Here is a 21731-nt window from a genome sequence, read left to right on the forward strand (position 1 = left end):
GAGCCATGTAGAAGGTGTTTGGACAGGCAGTCCAGCATGTATGAAAGGATTCCAGTTCTGTTTTTCAGCTGAGTGACTTTGGAAGACAGTGCCTCCCTAAACTTTACTGTTAAATTCAATAGAAGTATTCTTGGTGGGATTTATTGAACACAATTTGGACTGCAATTCACAGCAGTCTGAGAGGTCTTGCCTCAGTAAAGGTGCAGGGGGCAATGGTCCTAGAAACTGACAGAAATTTCACATTTAGAACAGGAATGAAGGTATGTATAGCAGCATCTCTTGAGTAATTAATTATACAATACTTACATTTGCATATTATGACTTTCTTATTTCTAACAAAATGCAGTTTTTAAAACATCAAACTACAGTACTTTCTTCAACATTTGTGCTATTCTATGGATGAGAATCTTTAAAACTGAACTGCCCAGTTTAAATTTGAATGGTTATCAAGTACAAAAGGCTTTATACTAACTCAGTGACTAGATAGCAGACTGAGTCAAGATAGGTGGGATTGTCCTGTTTTTCTTTATGTCTGGGATAGAAATTCACCTTGGACGGTGGCACAAAACGGGCGGTATTGCATTGGCAGTCTGTTAAATCCCTTGCCCGATATTCAATTCCCCCCCCCAAAAAATCAACTGTTTTTATTTCGTTAGGAAGACCAGGTGGAAAATACCATTACTTTTCAACCACTCCACTTGCGCACAAACCCAAATGGCTGTTGAAATAGCCAAAGATCACTTGGGGCTGGATTTTCTCAGCCCCGAGGAGGCGGGTATGGAGGCGGGACTGCCAGGAAAGTTGCAGAATTTGGGGGCGGGTGGCAAACCGCCCCCAACCCGCCTCCATGCCCTCTTGCCAGGAGGCGGGAAGCCGTCCTGCCCTGGGTCCCATCTCCTTGGAGGCGGAAAGGGATTAAAGCCTATTAACTGCCTGTTAACAGGCAGAAAATAGGATTATCCCCCTGAAGTGCGGGCTTCCCGACCTGGGGGAACCCTGCCAGGGTGTAGGAGGTGAGTAGGTCTGCGGGGGTCGGAGGGGTCTGAAAGTGCGATGTAGAGGTGAGTGATGGGTGCAAGTGTGGAGTGGTAAGTATGTGAGGTGAGTGTAAAGTGTTAGAAAATGTTAACTTGCCTTTGTTTCTACCTATAGCCTTCAGCCGCTGTGGAGCCGGAGTCCCCGACATCTCTATTTTAGAGATCACAGACTGGCTGTTGCATCCGCCGATCCAACAGCTAGCTGATTTCTGCAAAGTAGAAAGGTTTGATGAGTCCTGAACACAAACTATACAGAATGTCAGTGTTTGACAGCTTCACAGAGCTGTCAAACGATGAAATTTCTTTCAAAAATACATTGACGTGCTCTGTCACTGACTTCCCCCTATTTGGCCTGCTGAGCCCGCTGGGCGGGCTTAACGAGGTCAATCAGGGGAAAATCCCTCTGGTTGGTCAGAAGCTGATGGAGGCAGGACTGAAACTGTGCAAACAGCAGTCCCGCCTCCAACACGTCTCCATTCATAAAATCCAGCCCGTAGTGTTCCATTGGTAGAGAAAATTCTACGGAAAAGAATTTTAATGTTATGCAGCGGAACACAGGTGCATGACTAACTTTGGGGAATCTGAAAATTGCAGATGTACGCCTTGCCCACTTTTTTCAGCAGAGCTATACTTGGGCTGTTCTCACTCCTGTTGAATGAGAGCCTTTGTAAGCCTCCAAAAATTGTTAAGTGCACATGCTTGCAATTTTCCAGGTTCTGCCTGGGAAATCTGTAGGCAGTGCTCTAGATTCCCCCCAAAAAGTCGCAGTGGAAACTCCTTCTTGACCTTTGAGTTGTTCTTTCTTAAAGCTGTGTTTTGCCGGTTTAGGACTTTATCTCATTTTTTACTTTTTGGGTTCCTTGTTCCATTTTTTTGGGTGGATTTTTTACTTTTTTCTTTTGCATTTGTTTTACGAAGCTTAAAGCTCATTTTAAGCACCCCAAAGTGTGAGGATGGGAATTCATCATCTGTCAAAGTGAGGTATGTTCAGCTCAGTTTACAGATGTGGATACAGGCAAGTGAGCACAGAGCATCTCTTATACAGCCTGACCTGCCAGGCATCCCTTCATAGGTTGTCCTCTTCTTCCAAGGACCTCAGAAAGGGTAATTCCTGCTGGAAAATTCATTGGTGCCAGTAATGCTGCTTGACAGATAAAAAATACATAATAATTGGCATAAAGGTTCATGAGAACATAAAAGGCATAGGAAAAATATAAAATAAAAATGAAGGAAAATGGTTAACAAGTTGCTAAAATACACTTACTTTTATATAACAGTGTCCTTTCCATGACCTCCTAAATACTGATCACCGCCCAGCAATCCTGGACACCCATTTCAAATGGGTAATCTTTACGTCCGGTACGTTGCAGGTCAGAACAGCAGATAATGGTGTGCAGTAAGAAAATGCCCACAAATTAATACTTAAACAAAGCCTCCGGCTGTTTGAAGTGCTGGTCCCACTCACTGGAAAATGCATCAGAATACAAACTCAGCATATTACTTACTGGTGGCCCATTTTCTGCTATCAGCCAACTGATTTATACTGCATGAATGATGATGATAGGCGGCTAGAATCAGAACATTCTGGCTTGTGTTTCTACTAAAAATTGGAAAGTGCGACTACGTTCTGCGTCCCTTTGAGGGTTAAAGGCCTTCATGTCATTCCACAGGCTGTTGGAAACATTCCTGCTGCTTATCAACCGACCAATCAATGCAGTGTTTCTTTCTTTCCATTATTTCAACCTTAATGAAATGTTTGGGGTGCTCTGTTTGTTTTTTTGTTATTTTGCAGAATTACTAATAATCAGTAGTCACATGGTTACCAGTTAAGTCAACTAAGAACCTGCCTGTGGGCAGGCAGTGTAATGGGGTATGCAGTATTACTGGCAGGGCAATTTCACATTTGACAGAAGTTGTGGGAGGATAACCTGTATTTATGATAAACGCCAGAAGTGCATGCATGACACACAAGGACTCCCTGCAAGGGGAGCTGCTGGTTCCGAACCCACTTCCTACCAGCTCCATAGCAAGCAGATCCACCCACTAGAACCCAGCGCACCACTGGAATAGCAACTATACATTATATATGCTAGCTTTAGAATAAACAAAGACATTATATCCTGGACTTTCCGCTTGGCTGTTCTGATGACGGATGTGCAAAATGGCAGAACTTGCACCAGCCATAAGGATGTGCCCTGACCCCAATTTTCTGCTTTGAAGGTCAGTTACCTAATTTTGTTGGGTTTTCTGGCCTCTAATGGAAAGTCTGGCTGGAGGGGGCGTGAGACTAGCCGCCGAGGACTGCTGCAGTGTGCTGGCTGAGGTAAAAAAAAGTTTTTAATGGAGTCTAAGGCCGGAATTTTTCAGGGGGTCAGCGGGGGCGTTTGGAGGCGGGTCGGCTAGGAAATGTTTTTGGTATGATTGGACTAGGATGAGGGTGAGTGTGAGGAGTGGCTAGTGAGATGGGGATGTGATAATGTAGATAGAGAGGGATGGGTGGAGGTGCAAGGTAAGTTGGTGTGAGTAGGGAAGGGAAGGCAGAGTGATGGTGATGTGATGAGAAGCACAGCAGGATGAGGTTGAGTGTGGCTTTGCAGTAACGTTTCATGATCTACTGAGATAATTGAAAGGTTTGTGCCACTGCAGCCTAGTCCTCCTGATGACATCTCTGCTTGTGCCCTCCTGTGCAATGTGCAATCAGGCTGTGTTGATCTCCTGGGGAGGTCTCTTCCGCCCATGGGAAGGGAAGAGGACCTCCCTGCGTGCTGTGACTCCCTCCGTAAGCATATGGAGGAAGTCATGGGAAAGCCTGGGTGCAGCCCTGCATCTCTGTGCAGTGCTTGTCAGTGTTTGCAGCACCTCAATGCTGTAGAACACTGACAGCAAAACTGTCAAAAACAATTTGCGCACGGTCCCTTTAAGGAAACCGGCTGATGACGCGTCATCAAGTGATGTCATCAGACCCGCTTCCTTCAATTGGCTGGGAAATGCGCAGGCCGGGCTTAACAAGCCCAATCATCGTAAAATTATTTTCATAGAGCAGGATGGAGCCAGCAGCAGGGTTGCACCCCGCCACTGACCCCGGCCGCACCGGACTTGCCTCAGAAGGCGAAATCGCGGCCTAAGTCTATGTAATTGATTACTCCTCTATTTCTGTCATTTGTATAGTATTTCAACATGCCTGCCCATATGTGGACAAATTGTGTGCTAAAGCAAGGGGAAGAATTTTAAAATATATAAAAAGAAATCTGTTACACTCTTCTTGCATGATAAACTATTATTAATTTTTCCTGTTTCTAATTATTTTTGTGGCCTAAGGGGTGAATTTGATACACTATAGTCATCATAATAATATATGGGTTAAAAAAAAAGAACTATGGATCTGAAGGAGTAGGGAATAGAACGGTGGTCATTATTTGAAACATGATGCATGTAAATTAAGCTGGTGTTTTTTTCTGAGAAAGTCCCTTGAAAGAATGTTCTATTCTTTGCAATCCCAGATGGTACTACCAGTCCCTGCAAGCAGTTATCTGTGGTAGTATTCTGTGCTTCTGCATCCTGTCTGAGACATGCACATGGGAAAGGGAGCTCTGTTCCTCAGTAGCACACAGACAGAGGGAGAGTCCCTCAAACAAGCAGTACTCTGTGAGTCATGTGTCTCGGGGTGAATCATTCTGGGACAGAAAGCAAACCTTAGCCAATAACCTTGATAATGGGACTTGGGAACATTAAGAGCAATATAATCCCAAGTGCAGTGGATAGGCTTTGTTTCACATAACATTCTGTCACATTATTTTTAACACTTAATAATTTTAAGTGATATAGGACAGAATAAAATACATGGGAGTGAGTTACAGAGATGGTAAACACTCCACTGTTTCTGTAACAAGCGGTGAGAGCAAAGCTCAAAGGTTTCTAAGATTATTGTAATTTAAAGAGTGCACTACAGCCATAATGCCCTGTTTTATTATCCAACTTTACAAATTCAGTATATTTTGTATTGTTGCCATTTTACACCATACCACGGAGTCTTCTGGCTACTGTTCAAGTGTTAAGGGTTTTTTACTGATTTAAAAAATCAGTAACAGGAAGGGGCTATTTTACAGTGTTACGGCTAAAATACTTTTGATAGTAAAACCACCTAACAGGAATAGGGGAATTTACAGGGAAATAAAACACTTCCTTTCACTGAGAGATGGCACTTGAGAAATATATTATATGAACCATGTGTTATTTCTTACCTCCATTGATATCAGCTGATCTCCAACATTCTGTCTACCACTGTAACATCCCTGAGCAATTTAACATTTCCTCTGATATCAAAATCTCAATTTTCTTAACTTATTTTCTGTCTCTAAATCAGTTGAGCTACAGCCCAACAAAACAAGTACATTGTTTGACAGGAAACTTCTACCCACATCTGTGTCGCTATGTCTTGGGTTTCCAAACTATTGGTTGGAGTAAATATGGGAACAGAAATCTGTCTGTCCGTTGTGTTCTGCCCCGAGGGCAGGTCCTAACTCAAGATTCTTGAGTCACTTACTAGGGAAGAGTAGCTGAGGTGGTTTCCTGTTGTATTCCCCACGGTTTTTATCTTCTCCTAGGTGGGCTGCAAACAAGGCTAAAGAGCCCCACCTACCCTTTACAATTGGGGGTGGTGGCAGGGTGGGGGGGGGGGGCTACCTGCACCTATCAGACGCAAGTACCATCGCTGGACCTCAATCCAATGTTCAGAGCCGGCGCTCCGGTCTCTGGGCTCCACTAGCCAGGGCTGTCTGGAGTGGGACCCGAATCTAATCCTTCTGACTAAGAGGCAGGAATACTACCACTGAGCTAGTGGTCACTCTGACCGGACGCGAGTACCCCACTGGATGTCAACCTGGTATTTAGAGACCATATTCTGCTCTCCACTTACCTGGCTGTCTGGAGTGGGGTTCAAATCATTCACCTTATGACTCAGAGGCGGGAATGCTACCACTTAGCCAAAGGCACGCTCTGGTATATTGAGATTGATTTTCCTCCGCATTGCACTCCATGTGTATTATGCAGAGGACATAACACAGAATCACAGAATCCCCACAGTGCAGATAGAGGCCATTTCGGCCCATCGAGCCTGCACCGACACATATCCCACCCTATCCCCGTAACCCCACGTATTTAATCCCCGAACACTAAGGGTCAATTTATCATAGCCAAATCAACCTAACCCGCACATCTTTGGACTGTGGGAGGAAACCGGAGCACCCGGAGGAAACCCACGCAAACACAGGGAGAATGTGCAAACTCCACACAGACAGTCGCCCGAGGCCAGATTTGAACCCGGGTCACTGGCGCTGTGAGGCAACAGTGCTAACCACTATGCCACCGTGCCTGGTCTCTGCCTTGTTTGCACTTCATGGGCACTTCTGAATTATAGCACCTAAAACAAGTGTTCTAATGCAAATTTAATTTGACATCGAGCCTGCATGGTGATTTCCTGCATTTCTATGCGTTGCCGGTCATGTGCTGAGAACACCCGTATAACCTGGGCTAAAAACAGAAAATGCTGGAAATACTCAGCAGGTCAGGCAGCATCTGTGGAGAGAGAAACAGAGTTCTGACAAAGGGTCATCGACCTGAAACGTTAACTCCATTTCTCTCTCCACAGATGCTGCCTGACCTGCTCAGTATTTCCAGCATTTTCTGTTTTTATTTCGGATTTCCAGCATCTGCAGTATTTTGTATTAGCACATAACCTGGGCATTCTGCTTAGCAATGTTGTGCTTAAATGCTCAATAGATTAAAGATACAGGCACCAACAGGCAAAGAAAATTAGTAATCTCTTCTTTAGCTGGTTGCTTTCCTTTGGAAAAATTATTGTCATTCAACCTAACAAACAAGATATCAGTGACTTGATGTATGCAGTAGTACTGTACAAATCAAATCAAATCAACTTTTATTGTCATTGTTAGTGCACAAGTGCAGTACAACGAAATGCAGGCTTGCGGCTCCCGAGAGTGTACATTTAGATTAAGACATTTAAACATTCAACATACTTTTGGCTTGTAATACATTAACATAAACATAACCATAATAAAGTGCATTGGCAGATGTGCAGGCTTTAGAGTTTATTTGTGGAGTTCAGTAGGATGACAGCCCTGGGAAAGAAGCTGTTCCTAAATCTGGTCATACGGGTGCGAATGCATCTGTAGCGTCTCCCAGATGGCAGGAGGGCGAACAGACTGTGGCTGGGGTGGGTAGGGTCTTTGATGATGGACCGTGACCTCCGTAAACAGCGTTTCTGGTATATGTGCTCTATGGTCGGTAGCCGGGTGCCGGTAATGCGCTGGGCAGTTTTGACTACCCGCTGCAGGGCTTTCCGGTCATAGTAGCTACAGCTGCCATACCATACTGTGATACAGTTTGTCAGGATGCTCTCTATTGTGCAGCGGTAAAAGTTAGAGAGGATCAGGGGTGACAGGTTACATCCCTTCAGCCTCCTTAGGAAATATAGGCACTGCTGGGCCTTCTTCACCAGAGAGGAGGTATTGAGGGACCAGGAGAGGTCTTCCGTGATGTGGACTCCGAGGAACTTAAAGCTGTCCACCCTTTCCACCACAGCCCCATTGATGTGGATGGGGGTGTGACTACCGCCTTTAGACTTCCTGAAGTCCACAATGATTTCTTTGGTTTTCTTGATGTTAAGGGCCAGGTTGTTATCGGCGCACCACTTCACGAGATGCTGGACCTCCTCCCTGTAGGCTGACTCATCGTTGTTGGTGATCTGGCCTACTACCATGGTATCATCCGCAAACTTGATGATGGTGTTGGAACCATGAACAGCCACACAGTCGTGGGTGAAGAGGGAGTAGAGGAGGGGGCTCAGCACACATCCTTGTGGTGCCCCCGTGTTCAGGGTCGGGGGGGGAGTCTAACAGATGGCTAGTCTAACAGATGTGCCCAAGGCAGTGTCAAAAGAGTCGGTTACATAGAAGTTCAAGACAGTAATGTCTTTCATCAATGTGGGCAGAGCCGTTTGCAGGTTGGACTGCAGGAGGCTAAATTCCAGCTGATGAAACAGGTGGTGAAGACAGATCTCTTTGAACATACCCAAGTAGCTCTGGTGATGCCTGTACACCCACCTCCTTGGGTATGAGTGGACTGGCTCAGAGTGCCTTCAATGCAGGCACATATGTCTCTGCTCATTCCTGTGGAAGTTCTCCTTATCCCCTAGTTCCCTGAAGAGAAAAGAGGAATTCCCAGAGGTATGTCTATCCTACCAGTGGAGGCTGTTTCAACTGACAGTGAAACTTCTTTGTGTGGTATGAGAATGAAAGGTAGTGAATGCAAAAATACAGTGCCAGAACCCATTAGAACTGAGCAGATTAGCACTGGAAAGTCAAGTGTGTAATCTGCTGTGTGACACATGATAAGCCCCGAGACAACTTAAAGCTCTTGCATAGTTTCATATGCATGGCCTTACTGCAGTGGGTAAAGCTTTCTTACTTTATGGGATCACTGTTGCACGAGTGATCCCATAAAGTAAGATTTCAACAAAATCTAGCTGCATGGTACATGTCCCTTTACACTGTTCATCTTTTCATCCTGCTCCAGGAGCAGACCATCCATGAGTTGCCTCTTTCCACTGTTAAATCCAATTTCTGTAGCCTGGTGGCAGACTCGTAAACTCAAAAATTAGGGCTAGTACCATTTTTCTCCTGGTTTTTTTTCTCTTGCTCCTTAACATTTCAGCATGTTTCCATGAGAAATAAGACCTGATTTTCTGAGAGTGCCAAAATCAGGGCTGAACTTGTTCACTTTATAGAAATGCAGAGAATGTCAATCCCCCAAATCAGTGAGAGAACAAGCACCGAACACTGTGATAAGCGACATTGACACCTAAGGCATCGAGTTACAGCAGTCTGTCACTCCCCAGATTGGACAGACTGGGATGATTATTAGAAAAGAGCAATGACACCAGGTTTTACCTTCATCGTAGACTGCTATGATGAGTCCGCTGGTCATCTAGTTGGGATGCCAGCACTGCAAACACTTTAAGACAAGGATCCAGTGAACAGCTTCTTATCAGGGTAGCTGCACCTTCTCCCACTGCTGCTGGGCCCCTCAAAAGATTGGGGAAACCTATAAGAATGGGGAGATGCTGGCAGCTACTACGCTGGCAGATGTAGCACTTACAGTACATCAACTGTTTAAATAGCACTAATTAAATATAGAGCTTTATTTTCTCCTATGTATGGACAGTGTCTATTGGGTAGGGCCATGGAAAAGTAATACGTGCTGGAAGGGGATGAAAGATGGTACTTCAGTGGAAGGATTGTGTGGCACATATTGGCAACAATATGTGGAAGTTCTTTGGAAAAATAAAGTTTGTGAGTGGCAAGAAGTGGCCATTACTGGGAGTAGTTCTCTATTAACATTCCAGACCAATTTTCATGTCTGTACATTATCTCCGTCCATGTTATCCTCATCTTCGTCCTCTTCCTGTGCACCTTCAGTCTGATCCTCTCCCACTACAAGCTCACTTCTCTTTGAATGGCCAAATTGTGTACTGTGCAGCATATGATGATGATTTTAGAGACCTTGATTGGAGCAGCACCTCCCCCTTAATAGTCAGAACAACAGAATTATTGCTGTAGCATCACTATGGTGTGCTAACAATGGGCAACATTGTATCTGCAGTGTGCTGCTGTGTGGGGGTTTCCAACTGGGGTCATGAGCCAAGGCTACAAAGAGCAGCCCTGGACTGCCAACAGCCATCTGTTTATTCTCTCAAAAATGTCAAATAATGCAGGCATCGTGGATTACTGCAGAATAAAAGCATCATGGCTACTCCCTAGATAACGAGCAATGACATGCACAAAAATATTTCTGTGGTTTTAAATGATCTGTGCATTTAACGGAGTGGATCTCCTTCCTGTTGAAATGTGCTTTGGGGTTAAGGTATGGAGCTCTGACAGCCACATGGGTTCCATCTATAACACCCTGAATGAACTCTTGGGAAGCGTGCCAGACGGTGAATGTTCTGTACCCTCTCCAGTTAGTGTCTCCTTTCCACTGGCAAAGTTATGATGGTGTTTCCCTGCAAACATGGCATCGCTCACTTGCTTTATACAGGAATGAACAGCAGTTTGGATGATCTGGCAGATGTCCCTTGTGGTGGCCTGGAAAGATCCTGTTACATAGAAACGTATTGCTGTCGTGACTTTCACAGTTGTGGGAAAAGCTGTCCAAGCCTTTGAAGTTGTCAGGCTGTAGCAGATGACATAGATTGTCACTGCCTCTGCAGTGCATGAGGCACTAGGACAGCTCTTTTTTTGACATACGAGGTAGCAATGTAATGCTCTGTAAACACAGGTTGTCGGGTTTGTCCGCAGCGAGAATATGCCCCGAGGGGTTTTGGACCTGAACATGTTTGGGTAAAAATTTGTCTTGGGTGGTAGTGCAAAATGGGTGATTGTGAATCGGCAACCCGTCTTGCACTCTGTCCATTTTTTTTGTATTGACTTTGACATGTTTGAATAAGTGCGTGAAATATGAAAGAAATAGACAACTGTAGGTGGAATCATTAGCAAGGGAGTAGATAGGGTTGTAAGCTGACTGGCAGGAGCCATTATATGGAGAAGGAACAGAGTACAGAACCATAAAAAATCCTGAATTATTGGAAAAACAGTCAAAGGATGCACTACAAGTATTTCACACATGGGGAGCAATTTAAGAGGAAATTGGATTGCATTATGATAGTTCGGTGGAAGGTCATATGATGGTAACTGGTTAAAAGTGGATGTGTTACACAAGAACATAAGAATTTGGAGCAGGAGTAGGCTACACGGCCCTTCAAGCCTGATCCTCGACCTCAATTCCACTTTACCGCCCGATCCTCATATCACTTGTTTCCCCTACAGTCCAAAAATCTATCTATTTCAACCTTGAATATACTCAACGATTCAGCATCCACAGCCTTTTGGGTAGAGAATTCCAAAGATTCACAACCCTCTGAGTGAAGAAATTCCTCCTCATCTCAGTCTTAAATGACGACCCCTAATCCTGAGACTATGCCCCCTAGTTCTAGACTCTCTAGCCAGGGGGAACAACCTCTCAGCATCTACCTAATCAATCCCCTTCAGCATCTTGTGTTTCAATGAGATCACCTCTCATTCTTCTAAACTCCAGAGAGTATAGGCCCAATCTACTCAATCTCTCCTCATAGGACAGCCCTCTCATCCCAGGAATCGATCTAGTGAACCTTTGTTGCACCGCTTCTAAGGCAAGTATGTCCCTTCTCAGATAGGGAGACCAAAACTGTGCACCGTACTCCAGGTGTGGTCTCACCAAAGCCCTGTAAATTGTAGCAAGACTTCCTTACTCTTGTACTCCAACCCCCTTGCAATAAAGAGCAGCATACCATTTGCCTTCCTAATTGCTTGCTGTACCTGCATACTAACCTTCATGTTTCCTGTACAAGGACACCTACATCTCTCTGAACACCAACATTTAATAGTTTCTCACCATTTAAAAAATATTCTGTTTTTCTATTCTTCCTACCAAAGTATATAAGCTCACATTACCCCACATTATATCCATCTGCCACCTTATTGCCCACTCATTTAATCTGTCTATATCCCTTTGTAGGCTCTCTGTGTCCTCCTCACAGCTTACTTTCCCACCTAGCTTTGTATTGTCAGCAAACTTGGATACATTACACTTGGACCCTTCCTCTAGGTCATTGATATAGATTGTAAATAGCTGAAGCCCAAGCACTGATCCTTGCAGCACCCCACTGGTTACAGCCTACCAGCCAGAAAATGACCTCCTCACTGTTTTCTGTCCATTAACCAATCCTCTATCCATGCTAATATATTACCCCAACCCCATGATCCCATATCTTGCGTAACAACCTTTTATGTGGCACCTTATCAAATGCCTTTTGGAAATCCAAATATACTACATCCACTGGTCCCCTTTATCTACCCTGCTAGTTACATCCTCAAATAACAAATTTATTAAACACGATTTCCCTTTCATAAAACCATGTTGACTCTACCTAATCATATTATGATTTTCTAAGTGCCCTGTTACCACTTCCATAATAATGGATTCCAGCATTTTCCCAACAACTGATGTCAGGCTAACTGGCCTGTAGTTCCCTGTTCTCTCTCCCTCCTTTCTTGAATAGCAGGATTACATTTGCTACCTTCCAATCTGCTAGGACCGTTCCAGAATCTAGGGAATTTTGGAAGATCACAACCAATGCAGCCACTATCTCTGCAGCCACCTCTTTTAGAACCCTAGGATGTAAGTCATCAGGTCCAAGGGCTTTGTCGGCTTTTAGTCCCATTAGTTTCTCAAGTACTTTTTCTCCACTGATCTTACTTACTTTAAGTTCCTCACTCTCATTAGCTCCTTGGTTCCCCATTTCTTTAAATGTTACAGGCTTTGGAGATGGCCAAGGCAATGAAAAATAATTCATCAAAGTGCTCAAGACGCTCCAGAGGTACAGAACACACATAAACACACACCCGTGTACGCGCATACTCATTCAAAAAGATGATGAAGATCATATCGCCCGTCCTAGCTCATTTGTTCAGAAAGAACCTACAGTCCCTCGCATCGAAGTGTTTCTTAAATGATGCTCAGGCTTTTGTCTCTGCTACCATTCCCAACAGTCCATTCCACATGATCACTATGGTAACAAGGTCACCAGTGGAACAGCCATGTCAGAAACTATACCACCAATCATGAACTTTCAAGGTGATAGATAATTTAAGAGCTAACAACATCTTCCATGACTTTAGAAAGTACCGAGGTAGGATTATTTGGGCACTAGTTGTAAGGATAAAAGGGATTTCCTTTCTAATGGATAGGATGAATGTGAGCAAGTTTCCAAGATAAAGGACAGGTACACTTAGAACAAAGGAGACTGAATTTTTCTCCTTTTTCTCCCTCCCCCACTGACTTATGGAGGTACAGCACCATGGGCAATGGTTGCCCTTTAGTAATTTGCCCCTGTGCTAATTTTCATGTGTGAGCCTAAACAGTGAGTGCCTGCATGCTATTCAACCATATATCTCAGCCAAGGAGAATACTGTCTTCACCAAATGTGCACACAAAGTGCACTTTCCAGCAGCAGCCACTAGACATTAAACGGGGACCCTGATAGATTTTTCCAATGCAGATCCTTCTTCAGAACTACAGCTTTGATGAAGGATAATACCCCAAAAATTAACCTTTTTTTATACAGGTGCTAAAGGACTTGTGTGTTCTCAGCATTTTCTAATTTTATTTCTGATATCCAGCATTTGCAGCTTATTTTTTTTTACTCGTAATGACATTAAATTGTGTCATAGAATTTTAGAAAGCAAATAAAAGTAATTTGGAAAGAAATTTCTCTAAGATTCATGAGAAATGTGCCAAAGAAATGACCAAAGAAAAAGAAATTTAGATAAAACATTATTGAAATCATTCACTGTTGTGCTCCCATCGTCTTTTCCCCCAGAGTACCTAAACCTCCTGCATGGGCGTCGATCAAAGATACTGCCACAGCAATTCCCTTCGGTAGTCCCAGCGCTTCAGCAGCGACTGATGTCAAGCCATTTCCCACACAGCTGCCAGGAGACAACACATGGTTCCCTGAATCAGACAGAAAAAGAAAACTGTTAGCCAATAGAACAAACGTCACATTCATGTGGCCCTGAGACAGGTTCCTTTAGACAAGGTACTGAAACTTGCAGACATAAATACCTCTGAAATTAATAATTGAAAACTAATACCTGCTTACCTCTAGCAAAAGCTCTCTTAACCTCTGAAATCCTGGGGTGTTTTGCAACACAATGGCATTCCCTGCAGGCATTATTAGTCCACTCTTGCAGCACATTCATTTTTATTAAAGAACCTATATACTTTATGAATATGTCCAGTATGGTAAATTATATGATTCAGCACACCAGGCACAGAGTATAAAATTAATGGATGGAAAATCGTGCAGGCTGTGAATCGGGCATGCTAACCTCCTCAACCAAATTCATTATATGCACGTTGCTCATTCAAAACTCTGCACTGGGAGTACTAAATCATAAAATTTACCCTAGCTTTAGCGTTTTTTTCTTCTTCAATTCTTCCCTCATTGCCTGAAGGCAATGCATCATACTGGGGCATAGTTTCACGGTACCAGCAGCCCTTGGACACCTCACACATGTGACATTGTTGATGTGTGAGCTTAGACAGTGATTGTTCACAGACTATTCAACTGCATATAGCATCACAGCCAGGCTTCATTTTGTCCTCACCGAACATACACTCGTGCACATTTCCCATGATGAATCAATGGTAGCTGTCGAGTGCAGAAAGTCTGGCTGATTTTTTTTCCCACTAGCCTGGTCCAATTGTAGCCTGTTCACTAACAGGCAATGGGTCAATCGTGGACCCTTCCTGGTCTGTTTGGCTTAGTACTACATAACAAAGAGCATTTACCCACTTAGTCATCAGTAAAGATTGGCACAGACGACATTCTCCATACCAGAATACCTATGACAATACGTTTTTAAAGTTATTAAGATAACTTACTTCCTTAAATATTTAGAAATTAACGACAGCTTGAGAATTTGAATTGTTAAAAAAAATCTGCTCTCAGTAAAAGTGACCACGAAGTTGTCGGATTATCCAAAAAAATCTAACTGGTTCGCTAATGTCCTTTAGGGAAGGAAACCTGTCGTCATTACCCAGTCTGGCTTATATGTGACTCCAGTTCCACACTAATGTGTGAAGTAGTCTTAAGTAGCCCAGCAAGTCACTCAGCTGTATCAGACTGTTACACCACATGGACTGCAGTGGTTCAAGAAGAAGGCCTACAACCACCTTCCAGTTTTGAAAAAGGGTTCACCCGAAACGTCGACTCTAATTTCTCTCCACGGATGTTGCCTGGCCTGCTGAGTTTTTCCAGCATTTTCTGTTGTTATTTTGGATTTCCAGCATCTGCAGTATTTTGCTATCGTACCTTCTCAGGGAAACTAGGGATGGGCAATAAATGCCAGCCTTGCCAGAGGCACTCATATCCCAAGAATGAATTTTTAAAAATGTTCCTCAGTGCTATATATTCTTGGCAATAAGCATTATTTTGTGGTTTAGACGACTAATCATAGTTCGTCTTGATGGGCTTTCATGTCACCCAGAATATTTGTTTAGGTAACTGGAAAAGCACTCAGTATGTCTGGCTGGGTGAAATGAATTCAGCATGGAAATAATAATATTTTTTGTTACGTGATGAAAGGAAATTGTGTTGACATTTAAATAGAGCTGTCAGTTTTGTGTGAATTTTTTCCTGTTCTTTCCAATAATTTTGTTTGATCACTTCCCCTGTGTTTTTTCCTCTACCTTACACACACACCTTTGACTTTTTATTTTTCTCTGCCTCTTATGGGAGAAGGGAAGGGTATTTGTTTAATCTGGAACTAACCTAGCTCATGGCTCATTAAATTATGTAAAATTGGTGTAACCCAGTGGTGTTGGACAGCGCAGTGTTAGAACAGTATCCTTTCTACCATAGAATGTGTATTAGGGTCTGACACATTGGGATGAAAATCTCTTTTCTCTGATCCCCAGTGAAATGAGTTTGAGGAGTTACAGTCGTGGGTAAGAGGCGTGGTTGGACTTGGCTGTAATCGCATCCACAGTTAAAGAGACAGCTGACACAAGGCTTGTTGTGTCCGTCAGTAGTAAGACACAAGACTGCAGGAGAACGGTACAACAGGTGTTTACTCAACGTGGCTCACTCTGGAACTGAACTGTACAGATTACTACTCAGTGCTATATACAGGTGTGGTCACTGCCGGTACTACAGTATACATGAGCTGTAAAAAGTAGTTCCCCCCTTAAAGGTATATACATTACAATTCCTCCCCTTTTAGATTAACAGTACCATAACGCTCATTTAACAATTAAATATCAAACTAATTACAATTAACACTTTTAACATACAACGTTAGCTGAAAATAGTCCATTTATATATTCAGTCTTTGGGGAGGCTTCCTGATCCTTTCTGGATAGCGCCTTTCCCGAGTGTCTCGCTCTTGGTGCGGAGGCGATTCTGGCACCCTGTCGTCGGTTGGGTCATCAGCTTCCGATGCTACTGTTTCTGGGGTAGATGCGACCTGTACGTCGGGTTCCTCACCAGGTACATATGGGCGAGGCATGGGGTTGACTTGTTCCTGTGACTCTAGAATCTGGTCAGCATGGCGTCTCACGATGTTCTCCCCAACGTCCACTGTGTACATTAGTGGGCCCTGCCGTGTGCATATCGTTCCTGGCTGCCATTTTTCTGTTCGGTAGTCGCAGGCCAAGACTGGTTGCCCTACATTGAAGCTCCTTGTTGGCTTCTCATGGATGTGCTGGAATTGCTTACTCTCAACATCTCTTCGTACGTTTGGTCTGAGCAAATCCAGACGAGATCTTAACCTTCGGTTAAAGAACATCATGGCTGGGGCCTGGTTGGTGACTGCATGTGTCGCATTCCGGTAGGCGAACAGGAAATTGTCCACCTTATGCTGCAGCGGAATGTTGTCATTGTACATAGCCTTTATTGCCTTCTTAAAGGTTTGTACGAACCTCTCAGCCAATCCATTTGTGGCTGGATGATACGGGGCGGATGTGTAATGCCTTACCCCATTCTTCTTCATAAACCTCCGGAACTCTTTGGACACAAACTGTGGTCCGTTATCGGAGCAAATCTGTTCTGGCAAGCCGTTCCTGGCAAAAATGGTCCGTAGGACTGCAATAGTTTTCTCCGTGGTGGTGGAGGACATTTTAATGACCTCAGGCCATTTCGAGTGCGCATCCACGGCTATTAAAAACATTGAGTCCATGAATGGACCAGCAAAATCAATATGCACCCGTTGCCATGGAGATGAGGGCCACTCCCATGGGTGTAGAGGGGCATGTGGTGGTGCATTTTGGACTTTCTGGCATCCTGAGCAGCTCTTGGTCAGGTCCTCGATTTGTTTATCGATTCCCGGCCACCACACATAAGCCCTGGCAAGGCTTTTCATTTTTACCCCTCCCAGATGACCCTCATGAAGCTCATTGAGCACTCTATCCCTTAACTTGGGTGGAATTACCACTCGGGATCCACACATCAAGGTCCCCCGGCACACTGACAGCTGTTCTCTTCTTGTCGAGAATGCTGGCAACAGTGAGTCGCCATGTGCTGGCCATCCCTTCACCGTCAAATCATATAGCCGAGACAGTGTCGGGTCATTTCGGGTCTCCTTTTCTATACGAGCGTTAGTTACCGGTAGGTATTCAACTGTAGTCGAATGAAATATTTCGAAAGGATCCACTGCTGGTGCTTCCTCCGCAGTAGGCAGTGGCAGGCGCGATAGCCCATCAGCATTTCCATGCTGTTTCATGTCCTTATATTCAATCTCATAGTGGTGCGCCCCTAGAAAGAGTGACCATCTTTGTAGTCGTTGCGCAGTCATCACCGGAACGCCCTTCTTCGGATTAAAAATGGAGACAAGAGGCTGGTGGTCAGTCAGCAAGGTGAATTTCTGCCCGTGCAGATAGTGATTGAACTTTTTCACTCCCCACACTAGGCTGAGGGCCTCCCTGTCAATCTGGGTGTAGTTACGCTCGGCTGAGGTTAGTGATTGTGATGCAAAGGCTATTGGCCTCTCTGAGCCGTCCGAGAATTTGTGCGACAGCACCGCTCCAATGCCGTAGGGTGACGCATCACACGCCAACCGAATTGGTAGTGCTGGGTTGTAATGGGCCAATACCTCTTTCGATGTGATTAGTGTTTTGCTCTTCTGGAAAGCTCGTCTACATTCGTCACTCCACTTCCATGGCACCCCAGTTTGCAGTAGGGTGTTCAGTGGGTGTAGTATTGTAGACAAATTTGGCAAGAACTTATGGTAGTAGTTTACCAGCCCGAGGAATGACCTCAATTGTGACACGTTTTCCGGTGCTGGAGCCTTGACTACTGCCTCAATCTTTTCTGGGGACTTATGTAACCCCTCTTTCTCGATAACGTGGCCACAATGCGAGATCTGTTTTTTTTAAAAACTCGCATTTGGGGCGGTTAGCTCGGAGCCCATACTCCTTCAATCTAGTGAGCACCTGCTCCAGGTTGGCGAGGTGATCACTGTCATTTTCGCCCGTGACTAGGATGTCGTCTAAATAACACTGGGTCCCTGGGATCCCTTGCAGAACTTGTTCCATTGCCCTTTGCCAAATAGCCGGAGCTGATGCTACCCCGAATACCAGCCGGTTGTATTGGTAGAGACCTTTATGGGTGTTGATTGTGAGGTATTTTTTTGATGCTTCTTCTACCTCCATTTGCAGATACGCCTGGGCCAGATCAATCTTAGAGAAGCGTTTCCCTCCAGATAGCGAGGCGAAAATATCTTAAATCCGCAGAAGTGGATATTGCACGGTGTGAAGGACTGGGTTCACTGTTACCTTAAAGTCCCCACAGATGCAAACCTTCCTTGGTTCCCCAGGCGTGCTGCTCAATGATTTTTTCATCACAGGGACGATGGGTGTAGCCCACTCGCTCCAGTCTACCTTCGACAGTACTCCTGAACGTTCCAAACTCTCCAGCTCTGCTTCGACGGCTGGGCGGATCGCATAAGGTACCGGTCTGGCCTTAAAAAATTTTGGGCTTGCGTTTTCTTCGATTTTAATTGTTGCTGTCATGCCTTTTAGTGTTCCGAGTCCTTGCTGGAACACTTCTTGCGCGTCGGTTAGGATCTTTGACAGTCGCCCAGGTGTGCCGTCGTCATCCTTTTTGGCAGCCACAGTCAGTGCTTGTATGGAATGCCAATCCAGCTGTATTTTCCGGATCCATTCACGTCCCAGTAATGGTGGTCCTCCATCTTGCAATACATACAGGTCTAGTTTTGGTGTTTCCTTAACATTATATATAACGGTCACCCTTATTTTTCCTTTGGGGTAGACTTTTTGCCCCGTGTACGTCTTCAAAATAATTTTTGTGTCTCTCAAGGGTATGTGTGAGAATAGCCGCTTGTAGTCCCGTCGGTTTATGACTGTTAGGGCTGATCCTGTGTCCAATTCCATTTTTACCTGGACTCCTGCTATCTTGAGAGTGACCCAAATGGTTCGGTGATCCTCCGTTTTGATCACATTATGTAGTTTCAGACAACTCAGCTCCCTGCTTTCGGAGTCGGTATCACTCTTTTGTTCGTCTGAACTATTCTCCGTCACCTTATGTACCTTCTTGTACTTTTCTTTTGGAGATTTCTTATTGCTGGTTTTCTTTCCCGACCTGCAGACTCGTGCTATGTGTCCTACTTTTCCACACTGTCTGCACACTTTGTCTTTGAACCAGCAATCATTGTGGTCGTGTGTTGTTCTGCCGCAGCGATAGCACTTCTCTGTTCTGTATGACATTTCGTTTGTGCCATATTCTTGCGGTCTCTGTTGTATCTCTGCAGCGCCCCGTGATGCTGCTTCATATGATACCGCAATGCTGAAAGCCTTGTCCAGCGTAAGGTCCTTTTCAGATAAAAGCCATTTCTGGGTTCCTTCACTTTGAAGCCCACACACAAACTTGTCCCTTAAGGTATCTGCCAGTCCCGTTCCAAACTGGCAGTGTTTCGATAGGTTGCGCAGTTCTGTTAAATATTCAGCATTGCTTTCATCCTTATGCTGGTTCCGTTTGTGAAACTTGAATCTTTCTGCTATCAGCAGCGGTGTGGGGTTTAAATGTTCCTGTAGTATCGTCACTATGTCTCCAAAACTCTTTTCCACTGGCTTCGCTGGGGTTACTAAATTTTGTAATAAGCCATACGTCTTTGCACCCATTAAATTTAACAATACCGGCGCTTTCTTGTCATCTGACACCTCATTTGCCTTGCAGTATACCTCTATTCGTTCGACATATGTAGTCCAATCTTTGACTTCATTGTCAAATGCGGTGATACTGCCACTCTTCAGCATTTTGGGTGTGGTTTAAAATGGCTTAAAATGGCGTCTCCCGCGCTTTCCTTCCTCCCCTGCTGCTGCCAACGCCGCTCTCGGCGGTCCTCGTGGTAATGGTGGCGCCCTGTAGGTTTCACGCGCTTCTCCTGCACTGCTGCCAACGCCGCTCTCGGCGGTCCTCGTGGCAATGGCGGCGCCTCATGGGTTTCTGCGCGTCTCTCTCCCTCTCCTCGGCGCTGCTCGGCCCCTGAACACCGGCTGCGCCCTGTGCGCTCTGCCCTCTCTCTCTCTCCCCCGTCGACGCTGCTCGGCCCTTTGCTGTGCCGCTCGGTCGGGCTCTAGCCCGCGGCTGTCCGGGAAGGGTCTGCGCACTATCTGTTGCCAGCCCGTTTCGCTGGACCGCCGCGACTGGAAAGCCAAGCCTGGCTCTCAACAGCCTCCCCCGCAATTCTCGAGTCTCTGCTGGATGACTGGGCAGTTGCCCGTGGTCGACGCCCGTGTCTCTGGCCTTGACCTCCAATCTACTGGTCTCCAGGAACGAATCCTTGGGAGGTGATGCAGAGTTGCAGGTAGGATCGAATTTGCCTCGTCACCAATGTTGTGTCCATCAGTAGTAAGACACAAGACTGCAGGAGAACGGTACAACAGGTGTTTACTCAACGTGGCTCACTCTGGAACTGAACTGTACAGATTACTACTCAGTGCTATATACAGGTGTGGTCACTGCCGGTACTACAGTATACATGAGCTGTAAAACGTAGTTCCCCCCTTAAAGGTATATACATTACAAGGCTCACAGGTGAAGAATGAGTACTTGGGCAGGTTAATGGAAGGTCCTCAGCACACATGGAACTGTATCTTTGTGAAGGCTCAATGCTTTCAGGAGAGGGAGCGAGAAAATGCCAGAGAAAAGTGATGATTTTTTTTTAAAGTGGGATTTGTCCTTAATAAAGGAGAACAAGATTCTGAAAACGTAAGAGATTTTATTTTTGAGTAAAAGGTGGAGGTTCCTACTCAAGATTTCTCTGTGGTTTACTTTTATTGATTGTAGGTCCCTAGTCTAAGCTATATATTCCTGAAACAGTTAAGCCCTGCTAAAGTTACTTTGGAAAAGTGGCAACGAGGTTTCAGCTACACTTCTGACGAATTTACAGAAGCACAGCGGCAGAAAATCTGAGGAAATTCAGGGCCGATATGAAGTTCAAGAAGTGTGATCACATCCATCTAAGTACATTTTCAAAATAAGCTTTACCATTTAAATTATTGTATGAGAGACGTTCCAGTGATTATTTAAGAAAGATGTCACATTTTCACAGATTACTTAACTTTTATGTAACAAATATTATGGCCGAGAAATAGGTAGGCAGCGCGACCAGGGCCCTGGGCACAATCCCTGCGCCAAAATGTGTAGGCTCATTTATATGAGACTGGCGAGCTACAGACTCCTGCTGGGCATCCCCACACGGCTTGCCGGTGAAGAGGATTTCAATTTCGGGCTGCGGGGTCGGCAGCTGCGACCCTCTGGTAGGTCCTGGGAGAGGGGGTGAAGCGATCGGGACGCAGGGGTACGATTGTGAGAGAGGTCAGAAGGAGCACTCTTCCACAGGTAAGTATTGTTTAAAAAAAGAATCTTTTTAGTGGCAGCCTCCAGTGGTCCCTTTAAGAACTACTAGTTAGGCTGCATGTAGACCATGTTTTCCTGAATGCAACCTTGCAAAAGAGGCCTCAAACAGGCATTAGGACCAAAGTTCCCGCTAAGCTGCG

General features: G+C 44.9%; 1 protein-coding gene across 3 annotated transcripts in view; it reads right to left on the minus strand.

Annotated features, from left to right (window-relative positions):
* Positions 1-21731, minus strand: part of fggy (FGGY carbohydrate kinase domain containing) — a 420841-nt gene that overhangs the window by 194505 nt on the left and 204605 nt on the right. For all 3 annotated transcript variants that reach the window (XM_085982838.1, XM_085982840.1, XM_085982839.1), the window contains exon 7: positions 13536-13664. In XM_085982838.1, the coding sequence (XP_085838964.1) occupies positions 13536-13664 (129 nt within the window). The remainder of the gene's footprint in view (positions 1-13535; positions 13665-21731) is intronic.

This window comes from Somniosus microcephalus, chromosome 3 (genome assembly GCF_052327205.1).
Source record: "Somniosus microcephalus isolate GS21.2 chromosome 3, FLI_Smic_1.0, whole genome shotgun sequence".
NCBI classification, from domain to species: domain Eukaryota; kingdom Metazoa; phylum Chordata; class Chondrichthyes; order Squaliformes; family Somniosidae; genus Somniosus; species Somniosus microcephalus.